Source organism: Salvia splendens, chromosome 16 (assembly GCF_004379255.2).
Source record: "Salvia splendens isolate huo1 chromosome 16, SspV2, whole genome shotgun sequence".
Taxonomy (NCBI): domain Eukaryota; kingdom Viridiplantae; phylum Streptophyta; class Magnoliopsida; order Lamiales; family Lamiaceae; genus Salvia; species Salvia splendens.
The window spans coordinates 375,025-384,912 of record NC_056047.1 but is presented as its reverse complement, the minus strand read 5'-3'; the positions used below and the strand labels follow the sequence as shown (position 1 = coordinate 384,912).

At 39.0% G+C, this 9,888-nt stretch overlaps 2 protein-coding genes across 2 annotated transcripts; both read right to left on the bottom strand.

Moving 5' to 3' along the window:
- Positions 1 to 4,340: 4,340 nt before the first annotated feature.
- LOC121772416 (multiprotein-bridging factor 1a-like) lies at positions 4,341 to 6,683 on the bottom strand. The gene is made up of 4 exons (XM_042169521.1): positions 6,462 to 6,683; positions 5,610 to 5,693; positions 4,830 to 4,912; positions 4,341 to 4,725 (listed from the first exon to the last, which is right to left on the bottom strand). Exons 1-4 carry the CDS (start codon positions 6,592 to 6,594, stop codon positions 4,606 to 4,608), a joined length of 420 nt encoding a protein of 139 aa, XP_042025455.1. The 5' UTR covers positions 6,595 to 6,683; the 3' UTR covers positions 4,341 to 4,605.
- Positions 6,684 to 7,277: 594 nt separating this feature from the next.
- Positions 7,278 to 9,888, bottom strand: LOC121770756. Its single transcript, XM_042167524.1, has 4 exons — positions 9,110 to 9,888; positions 8,510 to 8,659; positions 8,065 to 8,250; positions 7,278 to 7,753 (listed from the first exon to the last, which is right to left on the bottom strand). The coding sequence occupies exons 1-4, from the start codon at positions 9,857 to 9,859 to the stop codon at positions 7,625 to 7,627; spliced, it is 1,215 nt and encodes a 404-aa protein (XP_042023458.1). The 5' UTR covers positions 9,860 to 9,888; the 3' UTR covers positions 7,278 to 7,624.

Genomic DNA, 9,888 nt, shown 5'->3' with positions numbered 1-9,888 from the left:
CCTCTAGTCCTCCATGTAAGAAGGCCGTTTTCACATCAAGCTGCTCCAATTCCAGATCCAACTTAGCAACCAAAGCCAGCAACATTCGAATGGAAGAATGCTTTACAACCGGTGAGAAGACCTCATTGAAATCAACTCCATGCTCTTGAGTGAATCCTCTAGCCACTAACCGGGCTTTAAATCTGATCTGATCACCCTCAGCACCTTCCAGCTTCTTTTTGAATATCCATTTACAGCTGATAACCTTCCTTCCATCAGGTTTCTCAACCAATATCCAAGTGCCATTTTTCAGTAGAGAATCAATTTCCTCCACCATTGCTTTCATCCACTTTTCCCATTCTTTGCTCTCCATTGCTTCCTTATATGAGGATGGCTCTATATACTCAACATCTTCAGCCACACATAATGCATAAAATAGCATCTCAGAATCATCAAATCTTGATGGCAGCTTGATCTTTCTTCTGACTCGATCCCTAGCCAGCTGGTAGTTTTCCAGATTATCTGGAGGCTGTGTTTGTGTCTCATTCTGAGCACTCTGAGGCTCAGTGACTTCTTCACTCTCCCCATGTTTCTCATGCCTCCCATGCTCCACCTCAAAGTCAGCTTTATCAACAGAATCAGTCACAGAATCAGGCTTCTCAACTATCACTTTGTTCTTATCCAGAAAAGGCATTTCAGTTTAAGAGAATACAACATCTCTACTAATCACAATCTTGTGATTCCCTGGCTCTACACACCACAAACGGTATCCCTTCACCCCAGGTTGATATCCCAACATCACACACCTAATAGCCCGAGCATCCAACTTCCCTTGTTTGAGATGAGCATATGCCTTGCAGCCAAACACTCTCAATGTGGTGTAATCTCCATGGCTGCCATACCATCTAAAATCAGGTGTGTCTCCCTCTATACTTGATGAGGGACATTTGTTGATAAGTTTCACAGCCGTGGATGCAGCCTCGGCCCAAAACTTCTTCTCAAGTCCAGATGAGAGGAGCATACACCTCACCCTCTCTAATATGGTTCTATTTGCCCTTTCTGCTATGCCATTCTGCTGAGGATTCAGAGGTACAGTCCGGTGCCTTTTAATTCCCCTCTCCTTACAAAAGTTATCAAACTCTTTGGAGAGATACTCCAAGCCGTTATCAGTCCTCAAACATTTAAGAACCACTGACTTCTCCTTCTCCACTTCCAGGCACCATTGCTTGAACTTACTAAAAGCCTCTGATTTCTCTCTCAAAATGTATATCCACATTTTTCTAGAGTAGTCATCTATGATACTCATATAATACTTCCCTCCACCTACTGACACCACAGATGCAGGACCCCACAAGTCACTATGGGCATAATCAAGAGTGGATGTGGAAGTGTGCTTGCCTTTGGGATAGGGTTGTTTCTTGGACTTACCCAAAATGCATTCCTCACATGGAGTAGTGTCCATCTGCCCAGAACTTTGTATAATCCCCTTCTTGGCCAGCTCTTTAATGCTTCCCTCAGCTGCATGAGCAAGCCGCATATGCCAGATTTTGAAGTCATCAGCCTTCACAATATTTGCCTGTGCAGTAGGGATTTCAACACTAGCCAGTAGATAGTACAAGCTTCCCCTCCTTTCAGCTTCCATCACCACTCTTTGATCCTTGGAAACTGTCATTTTTCCCCCAGTAGAGCAGAATGTATATCCCTTGCGTTCAAGAAGCCCAAGTGAAATGAGATTCCTCTTGATATCAGGTATATATCTCACTTCACTTATAATCTTCACAGATCCATCTTGCATTCTCAGCCTGATCTTGCCTATACCTTGGATGGTACAAACCTGGTTGTTGCCCAATATAACCGATCCAGTCATCTCTTGGATCTCCTCAAACCAGCCAAGATTCGGACTCATATGCAGACTACACCCCGAGTCCATGATCCAAGATCCTCCCAGACCACCCTCCATCACATTCAGAATTTCTGGCACATCAGTTTCCTCAACACAGTCAGTGGATGGAACACGGTTTCCACCACCATTTGCTTGCCTTCTTTTCCATGCGAAGCAATCCTTTTTGAGGTGACCCGGCTTCTTGCACCAATGACATGAGCGGGTTTCCTTTTGATTATTTGATGGAGTTTTCTGATTTTCTTGGCTCGGCTTCTGAATTCTCTTGACTCCCTTAAACTTCTTGACATTTAGGCTCTCAGCCATAGCCTCTGGATTCTTAGAGCCTGACTTCTGAATTTCTTTTGCTCTTATGGCCGACTGAACTTCAACAAGGGTGATAGTACCCTCTCGGCCATACAATATGGCATCTCGTAGCTGATCAAATGACTTCGGCAGAGCATTCAAAAGTAATATTGCCTTATCTTCATCCCCTATCGAGGCGTCGATATTTTCAAGATCATCGACCGCCTTATTGAAGTCTTCAAGTTGCTCCAATATCCCTTTATCATCCAAGAATCGATAGGAGTATAACCGCTGCTTCATGAGCAGCCTATTGGCCAAGGACTTAGCCATGTACAAGTCTTCGAGCTTCGCGATTATTCCGGCTGCAGTCTTTTCTTTTGCAACCTCTCGAAGAACTTTATCCCCGAGGCATAGCACAATTGCACTATGAGCTTTCGCCTCGATCTCAGCTCGTTTAAGGATCTCCTTTTCGTCAAGATCCATCTTCTCCCCTTTCTCCGACTTGTCCTCCTTTTCGCCCGCCTCCAACACCGAAGCAAGGCCTTGATGAATCAGCATAGCCCGCATTTTCATCCGCCATAAGCCGAAATCATTCCTACCCGTGAATTTCTCGGCCTCAAACCTAGAAGCCATAACACCCTCCAATCTCACCACCGAAAGAACAAATCAGAAATCAATCGCGCCTCCCGATTCCCACAGACGGCGCCAATTTGTAAACAATTGAGGAACGATTTGAGTAGCAAGATCAATCGGTTGAAGATTGGAATGAAATTGTAAAGGAAATTTTATTCACTGGAATGAGAAAAACGAGAGCGAGAAGATGAGCTACAGTATGTAAAACTAACTACTGAAAGAAGCTATTTAACAGAAACTAAAACTAACGGCTAGTTTCAATCCTACGGCTAGGATTAAAACTTGACTAACAAACAGATCTAACGGCTGCCGGAAACGAGTTGTCATAACAGCCGATCTGCCGAGCTGCCGAGCTTGACGAGCTTGCCGAGCTTGCCGATCTTGACGAGCTTGCCGAACTTGCCGAGCTTGACGAGCTTGCCGAACTTGGTGCTTGAGCCATCACAATCTACCAACATTAAGTTTAACTCAATTATATTTTACCCGACTTACTTAAATCTTATGAAAGTCACTCATAAAATTGTCTAAGTGAGTCAAATTTTAAAATTTCATAACATAGTGAGACAAATTTTTAAATTTGTGCCGAAACAGAACATGACATTTATCGATGGACAGACACAGAAAACAACTGGAAAAATTGGAGTAAAAAAACTTTTAGGCCATATTTGGTTGGCGGGAAAGTAAAGTTGACAAGAAAAATGATTCCTGAAAAAATGAATCCCGGAAATATGATTTCTAATAACTTTACTTTCCCGTGTTTGGAAAATATCAAGATTTGAAAGTATATATTTGATTTAAACACTAAACTAAAAATATACTTATCATTTTTTATTTATAAAAAATAATAATACATATTATTTAATAAATTATTAATTACAAATGATAATAATTATATTATTTTATTTATTATTACGATGGATAATTTAAATATGCATTATACATCATAATATATAATAATATATTAATAATAAATAAGATTATTATTATTATTATTATCATCATCATTATATTTACTTAATTTTTAATTGAATAAATTTTATAATTTAAAATTTCACTACAATTTTATTGTTAATTACTAATTTATAAATTAATAATTATTATATTATTATAATTATATTTAATTATTTAATAAATTATTATTATTATGATAATAAAAATAAAAATTAATAATATAGTTATAATTATGATAATTTGAATTATAGTTATTTATTATCCTGAAATTAAGTATGGTTTATACTTTTAAATTATTTTTAAAACATTGTAATAAATAATAACAATAATAATGATGATGATAATAATAATAATAATAATAATAATAATAATAATAATAATAATAATAATAATAATAATAATAATAATAATAATAATAATAATAATAGTAAATTGTCTTATATTGCATTAAATATGTAAGAATCCTGAAACTGGAAAAAAGAATACCTCAGAAAAGTTAGGATTCAGAATTCTGGAAAGTTGTACTAACTTTCATTGTTTCAGGATTTTGATTACTTTCCAAGTTTAATTAAAAACGGAAACAAACACAGGATTTTAAAATTTAAGGAATCAGATTCCTAATCAATAAAAACACAAGTTGTTTCTTGCCTTGGCAAAGTGTTATTTCAACATAAACACCAGCGATTTTTCAAGATAATTGAGATAATCAAGTTTCATAAGCATCAGAACACAAGCATGTTTCTTTAGAATCCTGATACGTGAGCAAAACCACTGAAAGAGAAACGCAATACAGCACAAAGCTCATTTACACCACCAAACATACCGAAAAAGGACTGTCTCGTCCCTACTGCTCGTTCTTATTTCTTTCCGCGCAATTTCACACCAAGGGCCCTCTCCAGTTTGGATATGATCTGCTGATTGGGAATTGCTTTCCCAGATTCGTATTCCTGTATGATCTGGGGTTTCTCATTTATCACCTGTAGTAAACCAAGGATGTTCGATTATATTAGGAGTGAGAAAATGATTGAGCTTAATCTGGAAGTGTATAAAACAGCTGATCAAACATGGATAGTGATCAGACCTGAGCAAGTTGAGCTTGGGTGAGTTTTTTATCCATTCGAGCCTGCATGATGGCCTTCTTTAATTCGGTCGGAACCTTCTCATCTGTGACAATAATTGGATTTGCTTGTTACCCAATAACGAAAACTGATTTTTGCACAACGTAAATAAGAGATCAAGCCTTCCCCAGTCCTGAGATAGTCCATATACCATCTCCCATGGATATAAGGCACTAATTAACATGATATTTTTCGAATTTTTACCGGTTGTCAAGAGGCAAGAGTCACATTCAGCATTTAGGTCACCGAGTTTTAATCTAAACGAAGTTATGTCTACCTTCTCAGATATTACTATTAAAACAAAGTGGGTTATTAGATTAAACAGAGTAGTAAAATAAGTCTCCGATTCTAAACAACAAAGGCTTGATCAGTTTGCATATTCAGCTAGGGCAGGTTAAACATGATCAGTACAAACATGAGCAATGGAAATATGCAATAACAAGAAGAATCAATATACATGTTGGTCCAAACATAATAGTTCAGTTGTTAAGAGAACTTATGGTCATTCCTCCTTCATTCAGCTTATTAGTTAATGGAGAATAAGAGAAGTAGGTATGTAAGATGAATCTATTAGCGTTTCAATTATTCCAACTAAAGTAGACCGAGATGCATAAGGGAAACAAACAACATGGCAAGAGAAACAGAAACAGATTGCGTTCAATCTCATCTCAAATGTGAACGAAAAAAGTTATCAATATAATTCAAAATCAGAGAAGAATAAAGTAAAACAAAATTCAACTCACGAGTAAGATTCTCTGTATCTTCATCAAGCTTCCTGGTATTCAACGAGGTACTGCTGGAAGCAGCTCTGTTTGTCCCACCGGTTGCTGCAAAATAACACGTTTAAATTCACAACACTCAAAGAAGGGAGGAGGTTTGATACGTTCCTATATCATATTATTTAGTAATCTTTGATTCACCAAATCTTTCTTGTTAGTTAGGTTTTAGTATTATATATAGGATAGATTGTTATCATTTTAGGCAACCAATGAATGAATGAAATTATTTGATTGCCCACACAACTCGTGAAAGCTTGTGAATTTTCCTTCGAATTTGATTGCCTGACGGGGAAGATTCCCGCACACAATCCGTTCGAGAAACCGCCGACCCTGCAACAGGGCGCCGGGAAGTCAGTTCGCCGCCGAGGGAGAGAGACTCGGGGCTGTTGAGGGAGGAAGCCCTTAACAAGGTTCTACTTTTACGATGTTTCCTAAAGAGTAAAGAGAAAACTTGCAATTATAATGAATATGGAACAAAAGCACAGATGTATCATGAGATTTCTTCACCATTAATCCCTAACGATGAACAATCATCCAGAAATACCGCCAACAAAGTAACATCAGTCTCATATGAGAGAGATGCAGCAATTTCAGGCAAAACATGATAACACAGAGGAAACGATGAACGATCACACAGCAAAAACTAGATAAAATTGGTCACATCTCTATCTTCGAGCGGGTAACGCAGATATAGCCCTAAATAAAAATCTCAACCGAACAAAACCTCACACATGCGCATATTTAACAAATTTAAAACACCGATTCACACAAAAAAAAAAACAAAGAATTAGCTACAGAGAGAGAAACAACACTCACACTTTTTGACAGTCTCGATCTCTGCTCCGGCGCGGCGTGCGGCGTTGACGGCTTTCTCATCCTTGCGAGCTGCGGAGGTCGGCGCCTTCTTGCGGATGACTACCGGCTCCCAGTCCTGTGAGAATCCTGCCATTTTTTTCAATTCGTAAGCTCTGCTATTCGATGAAGGGAGAAGATAGATTGAGGGAAAAAGGTAGGGTTTATAAATATATATGAGAAATGCTTTCACTTGAGGTGCTGTTTGGGAACGGTGTTGTCGTAGGCCCGCATGTATGCGGCATTTCGATTTTGGCCAAACAGGTTACAGGAGAATATCTTTTTTGCATTAATGCCTCCCAACTTTATTACATTTCATGGAGAATAAAATCTTAAACTTTGATCAAATTTGATATTTTCACCAACCTTAAAATAGATATACAATATTATAAATTTTGCACTTTATTTGATAGTATAAAATAAGATTTTGATAAAAATATTTTATTTTGGTCAATTTGAAAAATATCAAACAAAGTGCAAAGTTTGTAATATTCTAAACAAATTTTAAAGTTTGTGGAAAATAACAAACTTTGATTAAAGTTTATAATTTTAGCCTTTAGGGACCAATATCCATATTAAAATTCCTCTATTTTTTTTCTTATTTTCTTTTGTGAGAGGAGAATAAAAATGTAGTTCAAATGAACAAACTTTTGAATAAGCATATTGCAAACTTTATACTTGTGGTATTTATTTACGTATTTTATTTGGTCTGATAAGACCAAACTCAGAATCGAAACTTTAATTTTATAAACTAATGAAAATTGGAATTGTTCAAGGGCATTTACAAAGATATTTTTATAATTGTTCAAGGGCATTTAACCAAACAATTTTGCTTCCCCATCTCGGTAACTTAACCAAAAAACTTCCTCAAATTAACATCCCATAAGTTTCAATTTGTGACATGAATACCTCAAATTCACATCCTATGTAATCAAATTGTAGAAAATGCACATCATCATCTCTACACAAAGTAAGTAGCTAACCATAAATCAAGGCTATGTCAATTACCTATATCTTACCAGTCTTGTCACTCAGCACAGATGCAATGTATTTAAGGGAACGATCTCCCAATCAAGAGCCTTACACACAACTCACGCGAAGGCTCTGTGGGGTTTCTCTTCTTCGTCTTAGCAAGGTGGGGAACCAGGAGGACCAGCACATGGCCATTTAGCTTCGGAAGGCTGGCTGGCCACGGGGACAGCAGCAGACGGGGAGACAGTGGCAGCAGCAGGAGGAGGATGACATGGCGAAAAGCACTACACAGATCAAAAAAAAGTCAAGAAACTCACCAAATCAATCACTAAAGCAACTCACACATCATAATAGTTGAAAAGATTTGTCACTTACTTCTACAATCTTCACTAACTCAACTCCTATGTAATAATCAAAATAGCAGCAAATAGAGAAACAACGTATAATTCCATGAAGATCATTGCGAAAAAGTACTGGTCAGCATCAAGAAATTGAATTCTCTTTTGTTATCTCCTCCAAATCTTTCCCCTTGTGAAGTATATACACATCCAAACAAGATAAACTACAAGGAATCAAGACAAAACAAGACACTCACGCTTGTCAACCCATCCGATGAAGGCTCCTCAGTGCCGGGCAGAGTATGCACGGAACCAATATCCTCACCAGCATTAGATGCCAGTTCTGCTTCGCCATCTTTACCATCTAAAGCATCATCCTTTACAGAATCAACACTGTGAGCCAAAGCCACTGAGCTCTCCACCTTGTCACCATCGCCATTGCCCTGCATCAACACCCAAAATGATTCTCTCTTATCACAAAATGCATCATAAAAGGCTAGGGGTGTTTAGTTTTCATGATTGATAATACATGATTGAATATTTTTATCCTCATTACTCCTATCATTTCAAAATTGGATATGGACCAAGTAAAAAAAATTAGTAGTCAAACGATACAAATTATCATCATGGTTATCTATTTCACGTTCAGCAGCATCAGAAACATAAAACTGCAAGGGAAACAATAAGACACAAGACACTCACACTAGTCAACCCATCCAATGCAGGCTCCTCAGTGTCAAGCAGAGTATCCACGACACCAATATCTTTACCATCTGAAGCATCATCGTTTACAGAATCAGCATTGTGAGCCAAAGCCACTAAGCTTTCCACCTTGTCACCGTCACCATTCCCCTGCATCAACACCAAAAATGCTTCATTCGTAGTACAAAAAATGAGGGGGTGTTTAGCTTTCATGATTGATAAGATACGCGAGTGAGTATTTTTATCATTATCATTAGAATTTCTTCAATCCTGCCATTTCAATTGAATATGGACCAAGTAAAATTAGCACAAACAATTGAAAGAATCCATACTAGTAACATGAACTAGCCTAATCCTGGAAAGTAAATGCTCCCTTAACAAATTAACCGTCGTCAAGTTATCAACACCAAAAATTCTTCACTCTACACAAAATACATGATAAAAAAGACTATGGGGCGTTTAGTTTTCAAGATGGATATTGATTATTTTTATCCTCATTACTAGAATTTGTTCAATCCTAGACTAAAATTAGCTCAAACAGTAGAAAATATCCATCTTGGTAAACAATGAACCTGCCTAAACAAACTAGTCATCATCTACCTGTTGCTGATAGCCGGATTTCTCACTCAGCTTTGAACCAATTTCCGGTAACCGATGAATGTCCCAACCAAGAACCTCACAAACAGCCTGAGCAAACGCCCTATGCGCGCCCCTCCTCTTGGTCTTCTCAATGGAGATGGAATGCTGCAGCAGGGGCAAGCAGCCCTTGAACTTCTTCCCCGAATTCTTCCCACCCACAGCTCCACAAACCAGGCAGCTAAACTCCCCCAAAACGAAATTCTTCGCGTAATACTCCTTCAATGTGGCATCCTCCAACACTTTACTGAAAACACTATAACCCTCGCGGCCGCAATTCCCATCCATCGGCTCACCGTCATCGTCGTCGCTGCTTTCGATTTCATCAGAATCGGAATCGTCGGGGCCGTTGTTACTACTAATTAGGGATTCGCGGACGGCCTTGAGCGCGTGGTGAAGAGCGCGTTTAGCGGCCAGTTTCAATTGCTCCTCTGAGGAGAGGGGGGGAGGGGGGTTCGGAGTGGGCGCAGGGGCGGTGGGCCAAGTGGTGGCGGGAGGCGGGGAGGCGGGGCATGGCCACTCGAGGCCGCGTGATGGGGTGGGAATGGGAAGTGTGTTGCGCGTTTTGGCTCTGTTCCTCTTGAAGTGGGTGGATTTTGAGGGATGGAGGTGGTAGGGGGTGGGGGTGGGGGTGGTTGTAGGGGGGCCTTGATGCCAGAGGGAGTGAAGGAAGAGAACTTCATCTCTCAGGCGTTGTTCATACAGCGGATCCATTGGAGGCGAAGCAATTCTTGGAATGGTGT